The sequence below is a fragment of the Necator americanus genome, chromosome I, assembly GCF_031761385.1.
Source record: "Necator americanus strain Aroian chromosome I, whole genome shotgun sequence".
Taxonomy (NCBI): Eukaryota; Metazoa; Nematoda; class Chromadorea; order Rhabditida; family Ancylostomatidae; genus Necator; species Necator americanus.
The window spans coordinates 743,882-771,394 of NC_087371.1; the positions used below are offsets into that span (position 1 = coordinate 743,882).

Below are 27,513 nucleotides of genomic sequence, written 5' to 3' on the forward strand. Positions count from 1 at the left end.
AGATAGGATTAAAATCCCGGTCAGAAGAAGTATGAAATAAAAGCAATGAGCTCACAAAAGAACAGGTTAAGCAAATAAGAGAAAAAGATGAGATTGCAAGCCCTAATAAAAATACCAAATAATTTTGAATCCCAACAACTGTGTCTAAAAAATATTTAACCTTGCAGCTGATCAATTAAAACTACTGTGCTACGCTATCAAAAACGTGCTGGATACGCGATATGCGATAAATGTGCTCTGGAATGTAAGGCACCACTATGTATTATACTATAGTACTGCTGCAATCCTGATAGCAAACACCCTATCTGCATAAATTTCCCACATTAAACCATAGCTATCAAAACAGGGTGGGAGCAAGAACAAACACATGCCTTTTTTCCATTTAATAAGAGGGAGGAAGGAACGAACTGTAATCGATTACTCGCGAAAACAGATAACTTATCATTTGCGGACGGTTCTACGACGCAGAAGCTGAACGCGCACGAATCATTATGCGGTGCCAGATGGGAAACCTGATTAACGTAGAAACTCGAAAGAAATCGAATCAATCGATATAATGCGCTAAGAGGCAAAACATTCACACATTAGTATCCATGTGAAGGTACACAGAAAAACAAAGATACACGAGCCAACTGCTGCTTGTGTAAAAACGGATAAATATCTCTTTTCTAATGTCATTTGAGATATGACACTTCCACTCAATGTGAGCGGCAGTTTTTTGGGAATTGGGGAAGAAAAAAGTGTTGAAGAAAGAGAAATCTATCATGCCGACCACCTATCAAGACTCGAGCACATAGAACACTAGAAAATGACTTGTTAATCGCATACAAAACCGCATGATGCAGAAAGTGATTGATTACGGACGCAAACGAAACGATAAGCGCAAAAAAAATCGATGACTCGACGGGACCATCCGTAAGAACCCTTCGCTCACCAGTCAATTTTACAACAATCGACGAACACACCAATCGGAAAACTCGCGGCAACGGTCGCTTCGTAACAGCAGCACATTTGCTTGACCTTGTTAAAAGGCCAGTGTTGCCACCTTGGTAGGTTCCTGTTCAAACTATTCATAGGTAATTAATAACAATCAGTCTCCTGTTTCTGTCTATTTCTCTGATTACATCCTATTTCTTGTGTTTTACTGTCACTTCTTGCGATATTACGACGGTCGCAACAGAATATCTTATTCGTTCTTTGGTAACGACAACATATTCGATAAGTGCTGTGGCGAACAAAATATCAAACTCCACGAAATTTAAAGACTAAAACGCAAGCTCTACTTCTACGGAATATCCTGAGACGATGGCACAAAATTTCCCTTTGGATCGACTATTGAACGTACCGTGAAAAGATTAATCCTTCCACATGACCTTCAATTCTTAACGAACATATGGGATGTTACAGTCGTGTTAGAACGTCCTGAAGTCTGACGCAATAACGTAAGCGGTTACGATCGAGGCGTAACCTGCACTAACTCTAATCGCACTGCGTAGATGAGTAACAGAATTACTGCACCACCTCGAGAGCAGTCATTAGCTGTGGTCTACTGTATGCTAAGCAGGCAAGCGTCTTTCATGACTTTCACCCTTAAAAACGCGTTAGAAACGTCCGCACGATCCAACATCCCCAAAAAGTGTCCGGGTGTACTAAACGTATTTTATTAGTTCAGCTATCTTGTTTTCGTTGCGATTTCGAACAAACGAGATACGCAAAAGACGCACGGTGCAGACTTTAGAACGAGGAAAAATCATCAAAAGAGTGAAGTTTGGATCGTGATGCATCGTATTCTGATCATCATGAACTTTTGCGTTAATCCGGAGATTCAATTCGAGGATGCAAATTCTGACCAAATCGTTGCTGGAAACTATATTAACCTTGATTACAGTTGTGGCTTAAACTACAACTCATGTTTTGAACTCAAATCCACTTGCATTCCGCATTTTTTTATATGAGGTTATCAGCTTCATATGTAACGATATTCATTTTATTCTGAATGCTATCGCCGAGTAGAGAAAAGGTCGCGGTCACAGTTCTGTCATGCTCGTATCTTTCCATAGCTTTCGAACAAAAGAAACTAGACGCTAACTTCATAGCAGTCACACGATCCCTGCCAAATTATGACCTCATCTCATTCGTTCCATTGTCATTTCCAGAGAGTGACTTGACTGAGATGACCTATGGACGACAGCTGAACTCACGGCCTACAAGGTTAACCTGACGTCTTTATTAGAACAAACTCAGTTTTTCTCTCTTTTCTTTTTTTGCACAGAACGTAATAGTTCACTACAAAACATAAATCATAATCATAAATCATAAACACTACGTATCACAGAATGAAACGTGAAAAAAGCAACCAGTCAGCAAATGATTGAGTTATTCTGCATGATTCACGAATACAGTTTTTATAACTGAACAGAGGGCATCCTCAGTAGTATGCATCTATTAGTTTTACGATATTTTGGCTACAGTTCAGGCATATTAATGAAAAACTACGCATTCAATATGTCAAGATTCAAGGACAGTCGAACATGGCCAACACTCAGTTCTACGATTATTTTCCTCTTCGCATTCGCGTTTAGAGCAAACTTGTACGGAGATGTCGGTCTGCCGAAGTTCGATAGAAAGTTAAATAACAACCGAAGAAGACCAACGGCAAAAAAATTGTCCAGTGACTTACTCCTCTAGTTGCAGTTCGCTTCGCTTGTGGTTTACCTGACTGCAACATCTAAAAAAGGCCGCACATTTTTACTCCTCCAATGCAGCGAACTTAAGACAGTGTTCGGCTAAATGTTCGATGTTTTGGGTTCTCTCCCATAGTAGTTGGTTTGCAACTATCACAGAGAAAACTGAGAACATGTCTTACAAATCCAACAACTAGATTTCACTATTTCCAAGGGGTCTAAGGAGCTTTTCCGTTCAATAATTTCACCATTAATCCTCTTTCACATCTGTAGCTATCTTCGTGAGGCAATTGAGGCCTTTCTGAACCTGTAGAATTTCCGCTGTCGTTTTTAAAAACTACTTCGCTAACTCCAGCTGCTATCGGGATAACACGCCATCGAAAATTTCTCCGAATCCTGGCTGGGAACGCTGCAACACCGAATTCGCTGTATCATTCCACGGTCAACATCTCGTAGAATTTATGAGAACAGACCTTTGAAAATAAATCTGTCGTGGGTAACATCATCTCTTTTCCGCTAAAAACAAACGATTGGATAATCAAATGCACTGATAGATGTCCTCAACATCTGCAGTTCATAGGAAAGTACGCTGCGACAACTGCCACTTGTTATTATCAAACAAAAGTGTGCAGTGGCAGAGTATCCAGGTAGATTTTCTAATATATATTATTCAAACTACAAACCTATCGAACATGATGCTAACATTGCGATGCTTTTAGCGCTAAGAAGTTGCCTGCTCCAACTTTGAAGCAGTCAGGTCAACAAGGATATCGTCGGATAGAAACGACACGAACGTCGGTGCAGTGGGGAGAACATCCCAGAATAGCAGAACAGGAAAATGCCACAAAACCACAATATCTTGATGTGAAGGAGCTGAATTCAGAAAAATTTTGGAAAACGAAGCTCGGTGCAGTTGCGTAAGTGGCTGCGCTCGAAACGGACGATGGAGCTAGTGGCCGTCGTCGAGAATCTTTCCCTATACCACTCACTGCTGCACTTCGCGATGGCTCCACTTTGACCCCATCCATTAGCTACATCGCGTCGTTTTGAGCGCAGTGGTTTACGCAACTACATCGGGCTTCATGTTGTTTTACGCAAGGTGATTAACCCCCTTAGCGCAGTGGCTAATCCCGTATTTGTCTGCCTGCGACATTGTATATGTGTATCGGCTCCTATTCAATCGGATCAGGGTTACAAACGCTTTTCCAGGGGTAACAATTTCGTGTACTAATTTTCTTCGTCTTGTATGTGTCGGGCACGTGTTTCCGTACAACCTGTGGAACACTTTGTGTTCAGGCGCGCGCCACCCAAGTTAGTTCTACCCTTTAACGTGGCCCGCTGGATTGAGACAGAACGTTTGCCTGTGTTCCAGTCACTAAAATGACCCGTGAAGATTGGAAATTTAAGATTTTAAAAATACACACACAAAAGAACACAAAAATGATAGGAGGTCGCGTAAGGAGATGTCCAAATTGGGTTCCTTCCGCTACCATGTAGGTTGCACGAGGTAGCCTCCAAGAATGGCAGCGAAAACGCAATATGCCCCTGCAGATCAGAAATCGGAGCCTTATTATTTACTCAGACTTCCTGCATTCACACAGGGTATTCTTCGTTGCAATTACGTCCCAAACCACCATGGAAGAAAACCCAACACTTACGCAATTTCAAAACTAGTCACAAAGGATGAAAATGATCGGCAGTTCAAGTCATTATCAAATAAAAAGATATAAAACAACATACGGGAGGCCAAAAGAGGTATAGTTGTAAAAAAAACAGGAATTCTGAGCCACTTCACTTGTTCTTCCAAATCGGACTATAACCGTTCTGGATTCTTTTTTCTCCTTCCAGGTCTTTATGAATAAGATGTGTCAGCATACCGCACTTTAAACTTGTTCTTCTAGCCCGAATATAAAAAGTGGTAAATGTACGAATTATGTTCCTAACTATAGTGTCTTGACATAGCAGAACACAGAACATAGTCATTCTCTAAATATGGGAAGGCCTACTGGTTGGAACTGTAAACAAATTTTAAAATTTGTCAACTGATGCGATATCATCAGAATCATCGGGAAAAGAACATAAATAAGGAGATGACAATGTTCGGAACCGAAGTGGAATAGTTATCACAAAAGACACGCGAGGAACTTTTTGCTCTGTCTGCAAATATCTAAGCAACCAGTCCCGAAATCGAAAAAAAAATCTAAAAACTTGAGACCTGCGATGAACACATACAAAACTTATGAGTCGACGTTGTCAAAACATCTGAAATGATGCCATTTGCAAGGGTTTGTGATCATTGTCAGTTGATTGCTACACAGACGATAAATGAAGAAAACACCGACCGCTGCTAGCGGTGTTTTGAGTGCCACCAGTGGATCATCGATCGACTGGGAAAAACAATGGCAAACGCAGAAAAAACACGTTCCTATCGCGCAGTTTAAAAGAGAAACAGCACAAAATAAACAGGAACTAATCAGAGAAAGACGTACGACCTCGCATGTCCCCTCTTATATTTCTCGCTTTGAGAAACTTCACCTCGAAAGCATATTTCTCAGAAATTCTTTGTAAATCCTTTTACATTTATACTTTTTCTTCTGTCAATTCCTATCCACAAACAGAAAATTTTATTCGCTCTCATGAACGTGATTATCCAGTTCAATTTTTTTTTTCGAGAATTCAAAAAGTTCCTTGTACGCTGGTTACAAATATGTAGAACAGAAAATTGTAGCAGCATTCTGACCAAGGAGAAAGTCGTCAACGACAACGACAAAAGCACCAAATGATGGAATTAGAGAGGGAACAAATCACTCAGGGGACGCATCAACACACGTGACCCTCATTTCTTCGCTGACACAGTCAGAAAATGGTCAATGATAGCAAGAGATGTGTAGTTTGTTCCTCTTACTGCCTTGCACTAATTACCGAGAAATAGATCTTTATGAGTACTTCAAGCACAAAAGAAACCGCGGGCTCGGGACAAATAGTTATTTCTACGATCGATCGAAGATATTCTCATCTACTTCAAAAGTTCTGTTTACACAATGGACCTGCATCACTCCTTTTTAAAAGTGTTGTCCAGAACTGACAACGAATCACATGACAAAAGGGTCTGATATCAGCATGACGGATGCAAAAATGCCTCACGAGTGAGATATTTTTGAAAATTTAACTAGACTGGGAATGAGGAGGAAAATGTGCCCACGCAAGATAGCTACGTATCTTGATCCAAGATCTTCTCGAAACGTAAATTAAATGGATGAGAGTAATGTAAGAAAGAAAAATAAAGCACTTACCTAAACAACATAGAGGAAAATAACAGGCAAAACGGAACAGCAACACTTTAGCCTCCAAAAAAACTTCCTGAGAAAGACGAGATCGTTACAACTTCTAACTCATAATGTTATCAGGGCTGAGAACGTGCACAGTTTCCAAAACTAGAGTGAAGAAAATACACACCACTGAATATTTAATATAGAGTTTTGTTTCAAAGCATACCAGCGTTGTAATAGCACATTATGCGCGTTCCTGAGTAAATAAATAAACTAATAAACAAGTTCCGAATGTGATAACGGAGAACCAAAAAACCGACTCTTAAAGAAATTGATATAACTAGTGTTCGGTGTCTGAAGATAATCTTTTTTCTGCGCACACAACGAAAGACATCTTAATCAATTTCGGATAACTCCTCTAACTCTCCGCGATGTTGAAACGAATATACATATATATATATATATAATATAATATATATATATATATATATATATATATATATATATATATATATATATATATATATATATATATATATATATATATATATATATATATATACATATATATACAAGGATTTCTACTAAATTACCGGGTGCAATTGTAGTTGGGGAGGCGCTCAACACTGCTCTAATCGAACTGTACTTTCGCGCGGGAAAAAACGTTCACCGAGCAGAAAGAAAGTCTTTAACTGAAGAATGGCGTTCTCTTTTAGGAAGGTGATAGTTCATCAATCAACAGTAAGTAGGGGACTTAAATCTGAACATCAGTCTTCGAGGATCCACGACATGTAGGCTAAAGTTACTGAGAGAAAAAAAAAACGAAGATAGAGGTGGAACTAATAATGCTTTAACTCCACCAAACTCTCCAAACAGGCTTACTGGAAATGTGTGACTAATTTATATCATGTAGTACTTTTAATGATAAAAAAAAAGAATAGAGAATGGCTTGAGAATGGATTTTTCGCAATCCGCTTTTCACACATAATATATAATACACTTACGAACTATCATTGTGCTCCAGGAACGATTTTTAGGGCTCCAAGTGTTGTTCGAGTACAGTCCAATTAGAGCAGTGTTGAGTGCCCCAACTACCTTAGCACTGACCACCGTACCAACAACAACGGCATTTTAAATCATATCATACCATATCTAGTATTCCTCAAGAAACTGTATGGGTTCATTGCTTCTGGGTAGTGCTTGCTAAATTCTGCGCCCCACTCATAGTCTACTCAGCGTTTCGGGTCCCATGTTTTCACGCCACGTCATTTCTGTCGCTGAGCCACTGGCTAGCACTAGTCGAATTCAATGAAATGATTTGTAAGCGTTGTTCTTCCAGGGTGCAGTTCCACTTTTCGAGAACTGTATGGACTGTAAATAACAGCCGGAAGAAATTTTCCCAAGTCTATTCAGAGTGCTGGATAAATTGGTCAACCGAGCCCTGGTAGAAATTAGGTGGTGCGGAGTGTTCTGCACTTGATCGCGTAAATTTCACTTTTCAGCTTTTACAAGACGCAAACAGCTGGACAGATCCTTTCATAATGAGAAACGCGTCAGTTTCCCCTCTACTTACCAAAAAATAAAACACGGGAACCTTCCTTTAGCACGGACGTAGTAGGGTTTTCTTTCCTGTGCACCTGTCTTATGTGCGAATAAATACGTAAATATCAAGATCAATCAATGTCAGCATAGTTATAATGAGGTCAAAACGACGTGAAACCCGGTGTAGTTGCGTAGGCGGCCGCGCGCGAAGTTGCGCGCAACAGCTAGGGTTTGAGATTGAGATGGGGCCACAGCTAGTTCCACTCGGACTGCGACGAATACTGCCACTAGCGAGGATCAGCCTCGATCTCTATTGCTACAGCTTACGCGACTGCAAGGAACTACTGAGAGGAAAAAGTTTCCACTCCAAGAGTAACTGGGCACATCTACCGACGCGACGACGTAAAGGTACGGAAGCGAACAGAATCACAAACAAATGATAAGAAATGCAGGCGCCACTTTCCCGACCACATTTTTGGTTGTAGATTAGACAATTAGTACAATCAATTAATACAAGAATAAAGACGAATCTATAAAATTAACACGTGATTTTAATAGCAGCTTCATGAAGCAGAGTTGTGACAAGAAATCCAAAACTTATGGCCGAACACATTTCCACTGCGTGACCTATGTCATATTATTTGCTCTGCTCCGACTATCTGCTCCAATATAAACCCAGGAACGCGCGAATGTCGAGGTTCGAAGGTCCGCGGCTCATTTGATTCCTTTCCCATCGCAGAATGGTGTATGCATGTTCTTGTTCTACAGTAGTTTGGCCTAGTTTGTTTTATTTACGTTAAGATCTTCGGCCTTCGTGCTTATTCTGACCAGACTTCAGACATTGTGATAAAAGCAATTATTTGCAGAATGAAGCTAAGTGCTGCAAGACATCGTAATGTTCATTTGGAGGAAGAGAACATTGCGGCGCAAGGTATGCAGGAAGTGGTTCATACCAATTATATGGGGGAGAATGTAGCTTGAGGGGGACACTCAGTGGCTCCTTTTTTTCGACGCTATAACTTACTTTTTTCTCTTATCAACTTTAGTTTATATGCGTCATAGATCATCTAAGAGTAGTGCTTAGGTCTTAGGACCACGATTGTTTAGACTATTTACTTCGAGAAATAAGAGCACCACTGAGTGCCCCCGCAACTACATTTTGCCCCTATATGTTCACTGTCACTCCTTTGTATTCCAATAGATGTTGGGAATTACAGGCAAAAAGCAGGTCGTAAACACGCCTCGGCGAGCTCTTGGTGACAGGAAAAATGTGGTGCGTTTTTTTTTTTTTTTTATTAAATGCAATTATGCACACAGGTTAACCAGAATTTCATTTTCCCTAATGTTTATTACAAGTTCGTCTTTAGACTAAAATCTATGAAGAACTGTTTGTTTAAATCAAATCTCTGGTTCTTCTGTAATTTTCTTTTTAATTTGTCAAACAGTCTCTCGTTTAGATAACACCCGCAGGAAGTTCTCTGAAATCTGCTAACACCATCCAGAAGCCTACTGTGAGTAATGTTTTCCTTACAATTGTTCTGCTTTGACAGGTTCTCAACTTCGTCGTTTTTAATTATAAGATTCTAAGATTGCTCAATTATAGCTTCATATTGTCGATACCAATGTTGAAAACTCTACCAAACAAAGTAAGTCAGCAACAATGTTCTGCTTTTTCTCATTATTAAGGATTAATTTTAGGCTTCAGTTCCCATAAGTACACGCCTTCTCAACAACCCTTGCCTGTAAGTTTTGTCACAAGGGTTTATGCATTTAGAAAACTAGACTTTCAGTTGGCTCTTCTTTCTCGTATTATTTTTCATAGAAGCATGAGCGTTAATCTTCCTTGCATTGCTGTCGAATTGTGTAGCTTTCACAATGTTTAGGTTGTTGTTTTGAGTTTGTAGGACTTCAACAGTCATGAAACTTCACCACTTCCACTCTCTCTCAACTCCAAATCTGAGCAGATTTCTCTTTTTCTAATTTATTTAGGCACTTAAATTGGATGCTAGTGAAGAAGAATATGTAGAGCACTGCACTCTTGAAGAGGACAAATCTTTTTCCGAAAACCTTCATCACCAGGTCGGGCGTAGTAAAGAAAATAGATTAATCTCCACAAAATCATATTCATAGAGACAAAATTTCAGAACAGTGTTGTCCTCAAAGAATCAGAGAATGATATGGAATACTGGGAGAAGGTAGACTGTTTTTCTTTCCTTCAAGTTGTAGGAAACTTTGGGACTTGTTTCAGCTCTTATCGACAAACGACCTTTCCGATGTATCAGAGGAAGATGAAATAGAGATGTGTGGTCAGGAAGATGACCCTGAAGACTACACTGACATTTTAAATGTGGGATGTTTACAATCATATTTATTCCCAAAGTTTAAGAGGTAGAAATGTTATTTGGAATCTTGGAGGTTTGGGGTACAAATATCATATTTTGATAGTGCAAGGAGTGGTAGTTCCAAGTTTACCTCGCTTAAATGTTTTGCATGTTTCTGCGCCTTCTGTTTTCCAATACTTTCAATATTCATATCATCTTGTATTAGAGTTTTTTCTTTCTACACATCCGATAAGCATGTGATAATAACTTTGAGTAGTCGTCGTAGGTCTTAGTTCATTTAGAGGGTAGTTTGCATAGTTCTGTACCAAGTAGCTTACTGAGTCAATTATTTCTATCTGTTCCACGCAGACATGCTAAACGGGGCGCTCCTATGTAAAGCCCTGGGAATCCCTACAATTTAGCAGGTTTTTCAACGAAAATGAATGAGTGAGAATCCTAAAAAAAAAAACTATTATTTCAGCCTGTCGGAGGTGATGCGTTATTGACGGAGGAAGGTCCGAATTTTGTCTATGAAAAACCTGAGAGCGAAGATGTTGAAGGCTTGAGAAGGTATACTCTTGAAGAGATGGAAGAGTTGTTTGACACTTTTAGCGATGTCATCATTGTTTAATTGGAGTCGAGGCAAGGAACTACAGGTGTATTTGTTCTTTTCCATCCTAGCCTATTAATCGAAATGCAAAAGTTGTATTTCTGTGTATTTATTTTTGAAGAAGAAATTGATTATTGATGGACGATCTCATTTGCAGTATTGATGAAGATGCAGCGTTTTATCATATTTTACTAACTACTGTGATTATATGTTTCGACTATTTTAACTTTCCCAATAAACATAATTTGTATAATGTGATGCGGCAGTTGTGAGCATATATTTTCACTACCCTTCGCAACTGAGTTTTCATTTGTCTATCTGTCCATCATTCACTTGTAAAGAAAAATAATCCTAAAGATTATAAACGAAGATAAACGATCCACAAGAAAATGGACACCTAAGCAAAATGTTTATCTGCATAAATAAACAGTGTTTCGACAAACATAACTCTGCCGTCTTGACGAGGTACCTTCTCATTTAACAATTACAGTAGTGCGATTGTATGATATAATAGTATTACTTCAATAAAAGGCATTTTCTCCGTGAGTTTCAGTACATCACCAAACACACCATCCACAACGTATTGATATGTAAGGACAACTTCTACGTCACTCAACAGTCTTAAATGTGGCGACTACACTGAGCATTGCTTTAAGACAACATATCAACCCTACACTATGTATTTACGACCCGTGAACATTGCGATATTCTGATCATGCAGATATGATTGACTAAACAGTTCACAATATTCTACACAGGAACTTGTTACAGTATCGTCATCACTGTACTGCCGGACGCGTCGGCATTCACCATCAAATTGCCGCTTAGAGGAGAAATCTGAGTGAAACATTTTACAGGGATTAACATTAACAAGAGGTAGTCCTACTTCAACGGCAGTTTCTACAAAATTTCTATGTCGTTTGTCACCATCAGGCCTCCAGCTGTAATATGGATCAGCCAGCGCTTGACTTCTGCTAGCGACTATTGCTCCACACTACAGTTCAACAGGCATGTGAAGGTTAAACGGCAGTGAAAGCATCACCCCACGAATCTGGGGTGGTACGGGTTTCAGTCGGGTAATGGCTATACGGGGTAATAGATTGTGGGGAGGAGGGTGATTCTGTTCATCTCTCTCTATCAGTGTAAAAAAAAAACTATTCGGACTAATCGGGAGGGGTTGGGGGGCGCAAGGATTGCGTATTGCAACAGAAGCCGTCCTAAGAAACAGCTTTCCGAGGTCGTCCGTTTACATTGATACAAGGGGAGATGAACGGAATCGTTCTCTTCCCCACAATCTACGACCCCATATAGAAATTACACCACTGAAACCCGTAATACCCCAGATTCATGGGGTGATGCGTGTAAATGTTTGGCAGAGACAGATCTGTTCACATCCCCTAGGAGAAATCTCTTAATCAACAATAACATCTACTTACTCCAGTGGCAACTTGCGATGCTATGGAGCTCGGCAAACTAGTAGGTGAAGAGAGATGAGCCTGGAGGCTAACCGGTGCGGTGCTGTGGTCATTAATGTCGTCGAGGATGAATTCTGACAGCAAGGAGTCAACCTATAATAAAATTTAGATCCCAAACAATAAATTCGAAAGGTGCTTACTACAGAATGAGAAAGTCACCTCAGCAAGTCCGAAGAACTTTGTCAACGTCATATTCTCGATGAGCAGCTGCGTTAGGGCCTTTAGTGCCGGCGCCAATAAGAGAATGTTGCCGTACCTCAAACTTTAGAGTAGTTAATATTTCAACAATGGAACCAAGTGATTTCTCACCTTGTCGGAGCTTCATCGCGATTGTTCTCCAAAATAAAAGCGTATAAAGCTTTGAGCACCTTATTTCGTGCCTCTCTTACCAGAGTTTGACTCTGAGCAGACAATCCTTTTGCTTCTGGGTGAAGGAAGGCAAGAGCCTGGAAAGTACGTTTTTGAAAGAAAATATGTCTCTTTTAAGGTTATGAAAGTCTTAAACCAAAGCCAAAACCACTCGGAATACTATTCCATTGCCTCACCCACGTCAATGTAACCCTTCAACATAGACTCTTGGCTTAGCTACAATTTTTACTTCAATTATTCACAAACATAAGTTTCAGATTTCAGCATTAGACCAGATTCAGTCAAAACCGAAATCATTCAGATCCGGCTCCTGTCAAACACTGTCACAGGAGGCAGATCTGAATGTCATGTCATGTGGCCTTACACTTTATCGGAAGTAGATAAATAATCTTCAGAAGCGAAATCATCCTGTTGTAGCCTCAACTAGCACTTTTCTACACACGAAATAATAGTGGCCTACGAAAAACTAAGCAATTAAAATCAAATCTAAATGACAGAAATTTAACTGACCTTCAAACAAACGAACTCCTCCTCTCTCATTTGAAGTTGACGCATCGGCCACACTATCTCATCGAGAACTCTACAAGAGCAAAACACAGGTCAATTTTCTGCGAAATTTTTGACCTACCTCGGTGTGATGTTGCTCGTTTTGAACGCTGCGAATCCGTTAAGTTCAGTCGATTGATCACGACTCATGTATGTGTTGTTGAATAGACACACACGCGTCGTGTCAGGACTTCTGCAAGCGCGATGATTCACATGAAAGACATATCCAACATTACTAAAGATTACCTGAATGCGGGCATTAAGATTAGATGTTGCGGAGCGTAGTTCTTCAGCAAAATAATCTTGTCTTCCATTATTAAATTCGGGAAGGGCTGAAGAGCTTTAGCCCATTCCACCATCAGCAATAAAGTTGTACGGGAAATCTCATTCAGGTCCTGAAATATTGTCGCTGCTGAAGAAAGAATATGTGGTTGAGCTCATACACTCCACTAAAATTCTAGAGGTGTACATAATGACATAAGAACATCAACAGCGAACTCATTTTCCTCAAAACTCATTTTCCTGCACGAAAATGTTCTACACATGAGTTTTTGTTTTTAGTAAGCCTAATGTGATTTTTATAATTCGACACTAAACTGACCTCAGCAGTGCAAGGTTTGTTTGGTTGCGAGAATGCTGATGTGGATGGTTCACCATCGCTGCTTAACCCAGTTGTTGTAGCCGGTTGAATGACTGAATTACGATAACGGGCGCACATCTCCTGTAAATATAGTAGGAATAAAAAAAGTGAAGCACATTCCAGTTCCGTAAGTGGCTGCACTCGAAGCGGCGTGGTGGAGCGCAGCGGTTAGAATCGAGAGAGGAAACTTGGTAGCTCCATTCTTCGTTGCAGTTCGTGATGGTCCAACGTCGATCCGTCGATACCTTCTCCTCCACGGCGCTTCGAACGCAGCCGTTTACGCAACCTTATGCCTTATGGCACCGTGCCTTATGTAGTTTTTAACCCTTCTATACAACCATTGCGATGGCCAAAACATGTGGATACGATATGAAAGGCAAAGACATGTTAAAAAAAAGTTTCTGATTCTATGGAAAATTAAAGGCAGCATACCACAAATCTGAGGTGGTGCGGATTTCAGGTGGAGTATTCGTATATGGGGTCGTAGATTATGGAGACAGGAGTAGTTCTGCTCATCTCTCCCTGCATCACTGCAAACAGCCGCCTCCAGAATGCCGTTTTGTACTACGCCTGCGATTCGTCAAAACCAATTCGGACTTCCCGTGGTAGGCAGTAAGGGAGCAGCGCGTGCAAAGGTGGCGCGCTGCAATATAAGGCATCGTACAAAATAGTATTCAGGAGCCGGCTGCTTGCAGTGATTCAGGGAGAGATGAGTGGGACCACCCGGTCTCCATAATCTACGACCCCCATACGGATATTCCACCTGAAATCCGTACCACCCCAGATTCGTGGTATGTTGCCTTTAACTGTACACAGGCAAAGATTTTAGAGTTCAGACTATAGAACTCTGGCATCATTTTGGGAGTACCTTTTGCAACCCTTTAATCCGTTGTCTTATTTGTCATATACTACATAAATCGTAGAGAGGCCTTGCTAAGGAAAGAAAAGAAAAAAAGGTTTAGCCCGACTCTTCCTTCTTGGTTCCAGAAAATTAAGACGATTCAGCAACTCGTTTCTCAGTGTAAAATCGATGAAAATAAAGCAATCTCATTACGAATAGGTGTCTTCCCAATCGGAGAATCTGCTATTTCGGGGTTGCTCAGATAACTGACTCATCAAAAGTAAGAAGCCGTTAAAAACAGACACGTGAGCTTCAGATTATGTTATGCACGAGAACAAATGGAAGAAGAACATTATGATCTCCTCCTCGCCTGATTCACTCTACGCTCCATGTCCATAAGCGCCGCAATCACCGGTGTTTGATTCTCTGCAGCCTGCTCTGGCCCAGGAACGGGGCTTACGCGCGATCGCTTTGACGGGCTGCCGCCTGTTGGATCTCGCTCGAATTGAATAGCTAAAATTGATTGATTTGGAAAAAAAAAACTCTCGTCGAAAATTTGTTTTTTTACAGCAATTCGACCGACCTTCTCTCTTCATGCCAACTCTTACACATTTATTGAATCTGCAACATCGGCACGCACATCGCATGCTCTTATCAACCACACACTGATGTTTGAAACGGCACGTGAACTTCTGATCACGTAACACCGTGCGCCGAAAGAAGCCCTGCAAGATACTATTCAGATGAACCTATAGGATGAAGTCAGAAGCTGACAAAACAAGAAATCTTCAAGAATCACACAATAAAGGATAAAGGATAAAGTTTCTGGCGTTAATCAATCCGCTTGGGATGCGCCCCCACGTTCACTTCAATTCAGAATCGTTTGAGGTTTACGAACGTGTATCTGGCCTATACAATGACTTGCGGTGGCTAGCCGATGTGTCAAGTCAGTGTTTCTATCCTCCCAGACAAGTCTGGTACCAATAATACTGTGCGTAATTAAAACAGTTAGTTATTAAAGTAATTGAAATACTACAGTACGCAGACAGGAGTATCGCCCATACAGTGGTACTCATATCATTCGGTTTCATTCTGTTTGAACAAATATACTTAGTGGATATGCAGTTATTATTATGAAAAGCATAGCATATTTTTAGCGTAGCGCTAAGTTGTACACCATCTCCAAAGATTTCTTCGTAGACATCCTCGTTCTGTCACCTGTAACTGGCGCAAATGTTCTGCGAACGAAGCCGGTTCTATTTCGTTCACTGAACAACCTTTGTTTCAGCACAAAACGGGCTGCGCTGCCACGCCTTCGTTCACTGCAGCGAAAACTGCTTAATGAGAGACAGGAGAAAAAAGTGGATGGCTCCTGCATTGCAAGTTCGCCGTCTGTGAGCAATGATTAATAGTGAAATGGCAAAATATTGGGCAGATCAGTTGACCATAGGATTGACTCAAGAGGCTGACTGCTTGACAACTAGGGTTAATCTCAACTGTTCAGCCAACTATCCCGCAGTATCTCTGTTCAATCGATTAATACTGTTAGTGGATCCTGGTGTCAAGGTAAAGCAAACACTCGTATCGCTAAAATCACAGAGAAAGAGGATGCTCTCTAGGAACACCGAAACAAAATCCCTTATGAACTGAATAGAAAACGAGCACTCAACATTTACTTGAACAGATACCGGCTTACATGGCTAGAGAAGGTGCCAAACGCTAGTCATTCTCTAAAACTGACGTGGCAAAATCTTGAAACCCAGAAAGAAATACTCAAAAGATCAACACAGGTAATTTGAATGTCCTGCATCGGTTATAAGCATACGACAACAATCTGATCCCATAAAAATGAATACGTGCAAAGAAATGAAGAGCAAATGATAGGATTAGAAAAGTTTGCAGATTTTGGAAAGGCCCATAGTAAAGCAAAGGTAGATAGGTTCAGCAGCGGGACGTTATGTGGTGCTAATCGAAGACAACGAAGCGTCACGGACACTTTCGAAACGATTGGTGTTGGTGAGCGACTGGCTCGGCGCTGTGAGTGAACTATAAACGTTCTTAGCTCAGTCATTGTTGTCGGCATAGAGACATGAAATTCATCGAGCGTTCTCACGCCTGGTTATTCAGTGCACTATTTTGCTGCGTGCAGCTTAAGAGCTGTTTTTTCACCGTAAGCTGACACTTCACAATTCAGTTTATTTTTATAAGGAAGGACGATGCTCGCACAAAACAGTTTAAAAGCCAGATACATGAAAACTACACCAGAACGAATGCCAACTTTCTTCAGCTGAACACATTTCAGTAGAAGAAAGTTAATGAAACGAGGTGGAAAAAACGGTCATCGTAGGTCACATTCAATCTTCTCCGGAGAATTTGTGATGAAAATTGACTACTGCTTGCAATTTACCGAAGAAGAGCACATAGTACTTCCAAGTTTCTCGCGTGCTATGTTTAAAAGACAAGAACCATCTATCACACCAAAAAATCCCACTTATCCACATGTGTTTCCTCCTGCGTCTGATCATCAATGCTTCTAATCATTACCAGACCGGCATTATGGGATTCAAAGAAGAAATGCTGCTGAAAAGGAGAACTCCTACCGTACTTATTACTACTAATAACACATTACCATTATCAACATATTGCATATAGTGCACTTCAGAAAGTGGAATTCAAAATATGGGGACACCTATGCATAGCTTAAAGGCATCACCCCACGAATCTGAGGTGGTGCAGATTTCAGGTGGAGTATTCGTATACGGGATGGGAGACTACGGAGAGGGAGGTGATTCCGACCATTTCTTGGTAATTGCCGTAAAAAACGGCCCGGAAGATGCGGCGCCGCACAAGACTGGCGCGCTCCAATCGAACCTCTTGTACAAAATGGTGCGCCAAAACGAATGATGCCGTATCTTCCGGCCCGTTTTTTACGGCAATTAGGAAGAAATGGACGGAATCACCTCCCTCTCCGTAGTCTCCCATCCCGTATACGAATACTCCACCGGAAATCCGTACCACTCCAGATTCGTGGGGTGATGCCTTTAAGTCTTTCGAATCCCCAAAGATAAAGAAACGGATGAGGCGATATGGTCTCGGCTCCAACTGGAAATATTAATGGTATTAATATTAGTCCAACTGAAATTTTTCAACGGCTTAAAAACGTTTATACGAAGGCTGGCCAAGGTACTCGAAACGCAAGACTCCTGTAACTATATTTTTTCAGGCGTATGCGCCTAGAACTAGTTTGTGGAAAGCACAACAAAGAAAATAAAAAGTTTCTTCACCGGTTACGCATACGCATACCAATGTTTTAATTAGAGCTCAAAAGCGCAAAGTTAACGCGTCCTCCAACATCTTGATGGAAGTCTTAAGGATTTTCTAAACACAGAAATCAAAGGTTGCTATGGCGTTGATTAATTTCCGGTAGAGAAACTGCACTGCAGTGCGTTATCTTCCTGAATTAGCATATTTTTTCCTATTTTAAACATTACAGTGCGATAACAGGGCGGGTGTGGCGCAGTCGGTGATTGCCCCATTGATGGTTCAAAACCGCCACAGTATCAATCAATCCCTCCATCTCCTTGAGGTCAATAAATCTGTGCCAGACTTGCCTGGAAGCATTTACCGGGCAAGCAAGCGCTCCACACCCAAAATGCAAAACGCAAATTCCGAAATGCAGTAAAACGCAATGATGCATCTCAAACGGACCCCGGAGACCTTATCCTCTTAATGTGATAATACTGGAGTCAAGTACTGTAAGAAGATATTTTGCCTCCGAGTGTTAGCGGAGGTTGTTATGTCAACATTGTTCGACTAACAAATTTGCGATTTGTAAGCCGGCACATCACTTAAACAACGGTGAACAAAAACTCGTCTCTATTCGCTGCAGATGCGACCAGTGGACAAGGCAAATGGCAGTTTCACAATGCAATCAGACAGCACCACAAAGGTATGAAACAAAAAATGGCGCATATCATGCGCAGAGGCACGGTTAAAATCATGTAAACGTGGGAGTGCATACAACGCACACATCTTACACTTCCCCAAAGAAGAACAAATTCATTTGCACAGCCCTTCGAATGACCCATATTGAGTGGATGCATAGAAGCATAAGTGAACCATATCGAAACAACAGTTTATATGCACTTCATAAGATGCCCTCCTCACAGAGGATACAAAGAGCGATCAAGTAATATTTCACTCGCAGACGACCATTGAACATATGGATGCAAACAAACGAAAAATGCAGAACTTCGTTCCTAATGATCAACCAGCAACTACTCACGCTAGATTAAGTGTGAGTGGGCAGATAATTCCGTCGGATATCCTAGAGTAATGTCAGTTTCTCACAAAAAAAAAAACAAATCTCCTCAATGAAACTTTCACAGATGTATAAAAGATTGCTTTTGTTTTGTTTTAGTACGTTTTCCACGCACACATGCAATAGTTGCGTTGGCGACGTAGTAAAAAACAATTAAAGGCATCACCCCACGAATCCGAGGTAGTACCGATTTCAGGTGGAGTATTCGTATACGAGATCGTAGATTATGGAGGGGGTGGGGTGATTCCGTCCATTTCTTCCTAAAAATGGTCCGGAAGATGCGGCGCGTGCAGAAGACTGGCGCGCACCAATCGAACTCGTTGCAGAAAATAGCACGCCAGATCACTCGAATTCGTATCGTCCGGGCGTTTTTTACGAAATTAGGAAGAAATGGACGGTATCACCCCTCTCTCCATAATCTATACGTCTACTCTATACGATCCCTTCTTTAATACACTTGATAAATCACTCTTACTTTAAATTTCAATACCTGTTTTCAAGGTAGGATGTTAGTTTGGGTCATGATAATTAGAGGAAGATATATCTTAAGGTTTAAGAGACACAATTGGTTACTGTTTTCTGTTTGCTAACTTCAGCCCGAACTGGTTCCACTGCCCAGCGCACTACCGGATTGATAACCAGTGGAGTTGGACTAGATATGAGCTTTTTCTTCACTTAAGGTTTAGTTTTTGATACTTTGCAAACTACCCTAACAATAAAAAATAAAAGGAGATTATCTATGGGTTATGAATCCTAACTGTAGACCCGTACAAGAGCAATAACGTGTAAATAAATCAAAAATAAGAATACGAAAAAACAGTCTCCGCAATCCACTGCTCCGCAAAATATCGGACCAGATATTGCTGCGCATATTTAATGAATTCAAGCCATCATTCTTGTTTACAGAAAATTGCAAGTCATCTGACACTGGTAAGACTAGGTTTTTTTATGAAGAATAATTTTAATTCAAGCAATAGATTTAAAAGTAAATAAGGGCGGCAAACTACGTCCTAGTCAAGCCGATCCGATTCATAAAATATTGCGGTGCAAGTTGATGTGCCTGAAGCGAAACCGCTCGCAGATACCAAGTAATTGCAGAGTTACCATTCTTGAGCAGATTGCTACCACATCGATAACACGGTTAGCGAGGGTCCCCTTTACCAAATTTCAATAAATACGAGAAAAAGAATGTGCTCAATCATATTTAATTGACTTGACTCTTTTGACTTAATCGACGGGCTGGCATTTTTGCCTAACGCGGTTGCCCGCATTTTCGCCTCTGCTTAAACATTCTCGACCTACTGCTAAACAACAAAAAAACTCGTACAAAATCCACCCATTCCACTGTTCCACTGTTCTATATTCTGCGAGACTTTGCGTTTCGCTTGAACAGCCCAACGACACCGAATGACCCGAATACCTCGAGTGGACGATATCCGGCAGTTCAGTGTAAGGAGACGGAGAGCTGTTACCAAAGATTCCACGCCCACCTTACGTGTTCGAACTATTTAGCGTGAGTTTTGGGATTGTACTAGACAACAGCATATTTCTTCTGCTATATCTGGATTAATTCCGCCATATAACTGTGCAAGTTGTAGGGCTCGTATACTGAGCACATACTCAAATGCCCCAGTGCATTTACCATAAGCAGGACTACCGTGAGTCGGTAGCATTCAGACTCGTATAGGCGGCCCTCGTATTTGAATTATTCGTGTGTAACGAATTCTTAGGAACTGATCAATCAGAAACTAGTACAATAGTTAGACACACACCGTATCTCTGATGTTTCAGTTCTCGCATCCGAAGCGAATAAACTTTAGGTTTTTCTGCGTCGTGCTTCGCCTGGACAATATGAGTCACCGTAAACTGGACAAACAACGTTCTAGAAGACGGCTAAAATGTAGAACGACCCTAGACTTCGGAGAAAGAGAACGATCCCTTATGCTCCTTGTGTCAGATTTCTGACGAGTGAAAATAGAAGAGGGGTGACGTGTTCTCCGAAAATCGCCAATCAACCATATTAGAACCGGTTTGCAAGGCCCGAATATCCAGGCGAACAGGAGCGCCTGATTTCTTCCCTGTTATTTACAACACCACTGTTTTTCCCTCTCATATACAGTACATGGATACTTTGAAAAATTTGGGGATGAATACTCTTACAAACGACAGCTCTCATTACTCGAAGAAATTGCAATAAAAATTAACGGAACATTGTAGACATGGGAGAAATTGGAAACCGGTGAAAGCCGCATGTAAAAAGAGAAAGTTCGGACATACCTTGCAACCGTTACATGAAATCACACCATAGTGTGTTCCGGTTGACTTGTCACCGCAAACAGCGCACGGTTCGGCAAGCGGATCCACTGAAACCATCGCACTTCAATCAATCAACCAGAAATTAAGACAACGGTTTTTATAGCAAAATCAATTGACCGAGCAAAACAAAGAGAAAAAACATGAACAAACAATTCATGAAAAAACAAATTTCTTTTCATTTTCATGAATTCATTTCATGAAAAAACATGAAAGAAATGGTTAACGCGAGTATTCCGTAAAAAATTTTGACTTCTCATACATAATTAAAACGAAATTAACGAAGATCTACACTAAATCTCGGGCTAGAAAAACGGGACGGACGGAAAAGCTGACATGTTTAAGACTTCACAGTTGTCGTACATATTATGTTTGCAAATGGTGGTCAAGTGACTCAAGTTAAATTTGCTCGAATCATTTAGTGGAGTGGAGAAGGAGCGCAGCATCTGACAACATCACGCAATAATATTCGCCTTACATTGTTGTACTATTTTAAAAACAGAAAGAGGAAAAATACTGATACGGTACGATTACTAATTATTATAACTTGTTGAATTAACATTAATTGCTTCTCTTTGTGTATATAAACTATTTTTTCAATGCTCCTTTTCATATTTCATTAAAGGCATCACTCCACGAATCTGAGGTGATACGGATTTCAGGTGGAGTATTCGTACACGGAATTGTAGTTTAAGGAGAGGGGGTGATTCCGTCCATTTCTTCCTAATTGACGTAAAAAAACGGCCCGGAAGATAGGGCTTCGGGCGTTCTGGCGCATTATTTCCTACAAGGAGTTCGACTGGAGCGCGCCAGCCTTGTGGACGCGCCGCATCTTCCGGGCCGTTTTTTACGGCAATTAGGAAGAAATGGACGGAATCACCCCCCTCTCTATAATATACTATCCCATATAAGAATACTCCACCCGAAAAAATAACGAGAGAAATGGACGGAATCACCCCCTCTCTATAATCTACCATCCCATATAAGAATACTCCACCCGAAATCTGTACCACCCCAGATTCGTGGGGTGATGCCTTTAAACCAAACATGAATGTTCCACTCGCTTTGTATTCGAATTGGGATGTTCCACTTATACATTAGTTATTTCTGTGTTCTGCAGGTTTCAGATCGAAGTGAGCACGTTCGCTTCTGAAACTTGCTAAAAACAAAAAAAAAAAGGTCCGGAGCCGTCAAACTCATCAAAAAACCATCTGACTTCTTGAGTTCACAAACATTTCAGAGTTGTTGGTTGATGTGCCTCGCACGAAAATAGCTTACTTCAGCGAGGTCACACTAGAAGAAATTGGGGACTTTTTTTTTTGTTTTTCCTTCACAGTCCCTTCGGTGGTTTCACTTCACTCATTACTCTATAAGTAGAGTTTTAATCAAGGTGTAACAAACACAAACCTGGAAAAGAACACCCAAAAGGTCTAGAAAGTGAAATAACCGGATATATCTCACCCTAATAAATGATAGAACCAAAATGAATTATTAATACAATATGAATGGACACCTGACTTATCAAAGAAGCTACGCAAGCATTGAAAGCCATACCTCTTCTTCTGCATCCAAAAAAAAAAGAAAGGGAAAATAGAGATATTAGTTCATTAGAGCGACGTCATTTTTTGGGCTTTTTACAAACGTAGACTTCGTTTATTGAATGCAGGAATACTCTTCGGTAGGTTCTACTACAATTTTTTGAAGACAACTAGTGCGACCTAGGCGTGTGAAGTGTTGTCGAATCATTAAAGTTGCTTGACATGATATGGAGCTAGTATAGAGTTGTTAAACAAATTTCCACCAAAAATCCCTTTCAAAAAGAAAGGCCGATTATTGTTCAAACACTACAGAACTAGTTTCTAAAGTAAAAAAAAAAAGTCGTTTGGAACATCAAGGAACCATTATTATACTTATTGAGGTAAACAAATCAGTTAGAATAAAATGCGATCAATATAACCAATTACTTTCAGGGGTAAAAATATTCGGCTATGAAAAAATGTTCACAATAATGGTACTTTGCGCAAGATGCGATATCTACGCTATCAGAAAATTTATCTCTAGACAAGATCAAGATGCAAGATCTCTATCCACAAGGTCATGTTCAGTGCAGTGGTGAAACTTCAATGTCAGCCAGTAAGCGGCAATAATTACAGATTAATGCAATGCAATAAATTAACTAAACCGTATTAGATTATGCACGTTTGGCTTGTGGAATATGCGATTAAAAACAGAACAATTGTGAAAAACGACACGATCCGTAAGTACGATAACCCGGAAGGTCCAAATAGAACTGCAAGAGTCTGGTGAAAAGAGTAATACACAGCGCACATCTCCTTAGCATTTACAACACCCAAAATGTATCGTGTCAGACAAAGTGACATAAATCAAGGCAAATACTGGTGTCAGTGGCCTCTTGAAGACGCATTTCAAAAGGAATTAAATCAATAAACTGCAAAGTATTAGTACTCACCCAAATCAACATCCATTTCTTCTTGGGAACACCGCAGGATCGACGATTGGAAACGATCGGACTTGAGACGGCGGCGTTTGTTGCGACGACGTAGTGCGTTCGGAACGCCTGCAACGTCGCGCGCGATCGATACAACTCGTGATGCGACGACGCGCGCGGCAATCTACGTCACCGTGAGAGTGCAAAGAGCGGAAGATGAGCTAGGAAAACAATCTCTAGCTACAGATTGAGGTGTATTCACTAGTGTATCATGATTGTACAAAGGAAGAGTGTGTGAAATAAGGGAAACAAAAAGAGAGACTTATTCTTCATTCATTGACGTTTAAAATCAGCAGAGTTCATCGAGATAGAGAATAAAAAAAACATTTAAGAAACCACACGACCATGATCCCTATAATGTGATGCGGATGCGTTGGAATTTGCACCAGAATTAATTCAGCATAGGTCTTTAAAATGGAGATCCAAGTAGCATATATTAACACGTTCGCCGCCACCGATAAACGCACGACGAACTATAAACAACGGTGACTGCAATAACTTAGGATATCTTTCGGAGCCCACCGTTCTTTTTCGCCAACAACACTAACTTCAGAATACTATCTTACTAACTATCTTACTAGTAAGCAAGACAAAACTGGTTGTGAGAATCCACCGAAAAACCTGTGATGTCGAATTGTGTGTGAAACTACACAGTAAGTGCGTCTATTTGTTAACGCACTGTGGACAAAATCTATAGTAGGGTCATGAAGCACGGTGCAGTTGCGTAAGCGGCAACAATTAAAGCTTAATGGACCGTAGCGGTTAGGATCCAGAGAGGACTCTTGCTAGCACCATTCTTTGCTGCAGTTCGCAATGGCCCCACGTGAATTCCAACCGCTTTCTCTCCGCCGTGCCGCTTCAATCGTGGTCAACTGCGCTCTCTTTGGCTTCTACTTCAGAGCGCAAAAAAAGTCTATAGATCAGAAAGATCGTTCTTGAAGGCAGCATACCATGAATCTGATGTGGTGAGGGAATTCGCGGGTGAAGCTAGAGATGGGGTTGTAGATTGCGAGATTCGAAGTTTCGCTCATCTCTTCCTAACCCTCGTAAAAAGCAACGTGGAAGACGCTATTTCTTACGACGATTTCAGTTCATCAATCGACAGATCATTACTGTAAGTGAATAGTTGAGTCAGTCGAGGCCCTAAAAACTAGGCATTAGTCATGGGGCATTTACGACATGGAGGATAAAGCCAATAAGAGAAAAGAACAAAGATAGAGCTAGTGCTACTCCCTGCTAATACTTTAACTTTACCAAACTCCCAAACAAAAACTCAAGCAAGGTTACTAGAAGTGAAAGGCTAAGTCATATCATGTAGTACTTTCAACAAAAAAAAACAGCCAAAAAATTCCCACATGCAACATCTTTTATTCACATGTTGATCTGTATTTACAAGGTTGTGGCTCTGAAAAGAGTTCTTGGTTTAGGTGGGGTAGCCTTTATGAAGGGTTGTTGGGTTAAGAAATCCCTTAAGAACTGGAATACTTCGCGGCTCTATGGTCTTTTTTTTCCTTAGCACCTTCAACCTCTATGTCATGCTCCAGCCTCTATAGATCCTCGAAGACTAATGATTAAGGTTAGGTCCCTGACTCACTTAGCTATTCACTTCCAAAGATGAACTATCGCCTTCTCAAATGCTTCTCATATGGGAGACAGAAGAAGGAGACAGTTAAGAAGGATGTTTGTGATTGATTTTTTTTGAGCTCCGAAGTGCAGGTCAAAGAGAACACGACTGATTCCCAATCCAGAAATATAGTAGAGTCTAAACGACATGAAGCACGGTGCAGATCCGCAGAGGTTGCACTCAAAACGGTGCGGTGGACTATAGCGGTTAGGATCGAGTGAGGACCCGTGCTACCGCTATACTGTTGTCAAAATGACATGAAGCACGGCGCAGTTGCGTTGCACCGTTTTTCATATCGTTTTGACTGTACTATATATATATATATATATATATATATATATATATATATATATATATATATATATATATATATATATATATATATATATATATATATATATATAAAATTCCCACGGAAGTTTGCACAAGCAAACAAACCTGCGCAAACACATACTACGGACGACAGCTTGTGCATGAATCCGGATTCCGGACTTACCCATAACAGCTCGCAGGCGTTGTTGACTAACTAACCAAAGTTGAGAGCACCCATTCACCATTCATTAACACTTTTCTCTGCCTCCATTATAAAATAAATATTATGCCGAACCACAGTCTCGGTCCGTGGCCGAATAGGATATTAAGAACCCTAAATCCTTAGCGCCCACTCTATCGTCTGGTGCACGGTCGGGGAATGTCCACAGCTCCCAGGTCCAGTCCCCAAAGCAACACACGCGACATGCGATAAACCTGTGCCTTCTTGCCTGAAAATGCCAAATGAGGAAGCACGTGGAGTCAAATGTGGAAATTGTGGCCGAGGCCTGCTCCCCCTGCTCCGCTCCGCTAGGAGACCGCAGCCGCCCGCGAAGCGGCCATACAAAGAGTAAGTACAGGCTCAACGCCGGCCGCCATCAACAAGCCACCAAGCCGAGCTCGCTTCCGCCAACGTCCACGCATCACCTGCGACGCGCTAATCCACAACAGTTGAGCCGTACAAAGGAAATGATCAATCGATCTAGAAATTACTATCGTGACTTGTTCACTAGTTATATGTTTACAGTAATGACGAACAGCTATATATTATTGCAAAAAGTCCCAAGATATACAAAAAGACTAGACGAACACAGACTTTTGCGCCATTATGAAAACAAAGATTGTTAAGGTGCTGGGATGGCCGTCGCAAATGACTTCAGGTCTCGATCGATGACAAGAGCCCATAAGGTTATCAACGTCGCAGCCGTGATAAGTCAACAAAAGACCGTGGCCAGAAGGAAGCGAACTTCTCCGTGAATTTCATGACATTTGTGGGGAATTTCCGTGAAAACAGGAAGAAAAATCAGGAAATCTGAGAAGAAGGAGGCGTTTCAATGAAGATGTGAGTTAAGGCGCACTACGCGATAGTACGCTACAAACGACGCACATCTAGAAATGAAGTTGTGCACTAAACGAACTCGGTGGAATCCATCAAATAAATTATGGGATGTCCTGACAAAGTACTACAATGATGAACTCGGACATGGATTCAATCACCACACTGAAGATACACTTTCTGTAGGGAAGGGAAACTCATCGAAGCCTTACCGAAAATAGAAACAGGAAAAGCATAAATGGTTGTTGAGGTACATATTGCTGAAATATCCGACAGCACAACAAAGAGTGATTCGAATCACATTTCGATCAAAAAAAGGACGTTGCGCTTTCTTTGATGGAGTGCGATGGTCAAGAGTAGACAAGCAATGCGTCTTTTTTTTTTAGTTGCAGGCCGGCTATACAGTACAAATACGGGTTTATATAGTTTACAGTTCGGTTCAAAAACTTCGAATTATGGTGCAGGACGGTGTAAGGAATTGGGGGAAAGATCCATAGCTCGCTGCCAACGGACTCACAAAGGTGAGCAAGGGTCCTCGTCGAAGTGCTGCCGCTAACTCCACTGCGCCACTTCGACTATATCATTTTCGAGTCTTGAAAATTTCGGATTTCTGGCCAGTCGAGTCCCCATGTGTCGAACTTATTGGGATTCTCTAATGTTTGAGCTTTGCACCCTCGAATACTCACATACAGCAATACGGTGAAAATCTCCGAGAAAACGACGCTTCAGTCAAAGTGAACAAATTATTCTCACCAGTGAAAATGAACAAATGATGTGAATTCTGAATAGCAATATAAAGCAATACAGCAGTCACAAGTTCTCGGAGTTATCAGTTTTACTTCAATTTTGCCCGGTTACGTCAAAAATTAAGCAAACACACTATCTATTATAGAGAAGAGAACGAAAAAGAAATTTAAATAATCAAATAAAATGGCAAGAGATTGAGTGAGCGGATGAATAAATGTGGGAGTAAACTGTAAAGAATATTTGATATCTAAAATTGTTCCTCTTACTTTACAACAGCTCACCAATGAGCACTGAAACAAAGTGTGAAATGCTCCCTTGTATCCGTACTGGGACCAG

General features: G+C 40.9%; 2 protein-coding genes across 4 annotated transcripts; one reads left to right on the plus strand and one right to left on the minus strand.

The window, feature by feature from the left end:
- Window positions 1-1,996: 1,996 nt before the first annotated feature.
- On the plus strand, window positions 1,997-10,447 carry RB195_004081 (uncharacterized protein; the record flags this gene model as incomplete). 2 transcript variants are annotated; one of them, XM_064178688.1, is made up of 11 exons in its annotated part: window positions 1,997-2,211; window positions 3,404-3,601; window positions 8,362-8,426; window positions 8,713-8,768; window positions 8,953-9,006; window positions 9,099-9,141; window positions 9,194-9,237; window positions 9,485-9,574; window positions 9,640-9,690; window positions 9,744-9,842; window positions 10,298-10,447. In XM_064178688.1, 11 exons carry the CDS (start codon window positions 1,997-1,999, stop codon window positions 10,445-10,447), a joined length of 1,065 nt encoding a protein of 354 aa, XP_064033058.1. The 2 variants fall into 2 exon arrangements, with proteins under 2 accessions (XP_064033058.1, XP_013297851.2); XM_013442397.2 differs by lacking the exons at window positions 1,997-2,211; window positions 3,404-3,601 and having other exon boundaries at window positions 8,363-8,426.
- A 744-nt stretch (window positions 10,448-11,191) lies between these two features.
- Window positions 11,192-26,018, minus strand: RB195_004082 (uncharacterized protein; the record flags this gene model as incomplete). Of its 2 annotated transcripts, XM_064178704.1 has the most annotated exons (14): window positions 11,192-11,263; window positions 11,863-11,994; window positions 12,061-12,157; window positions 12,211-12,347; window positions 12,781-12,850; window positions 12,899-13,009; window positions 13,063-13,211; window positions 13,418-13,537; window positions 14,668-14,810; window positions 14,881-15,022; window positions 20,896-20,981; window positions 23,402-23,509; window positions 25,672-25,825; window positions 25,914-26,018. In XM_064178704.1, 14 exons carry the CDS (start codon window positions 26,016-26,018, stop codon window positions 11,192-11,194), a joined length of 1,626 nt encoding a protein of 541 aa, XP_064033060.1. The 2 variants fall into 2 exon arrangements, with proteins under 2 accessions (XP_064033060.1, XP_064033059.1); XM_064178703.1 differs by lacking the exons at window positions 23,402-23,509; window positions 25,672-25,825 and having other exon boundaries at window positions 25,940-26,018.
- Window positions 26,019-27,513: the final 1,495 nt, after the last annotated feature.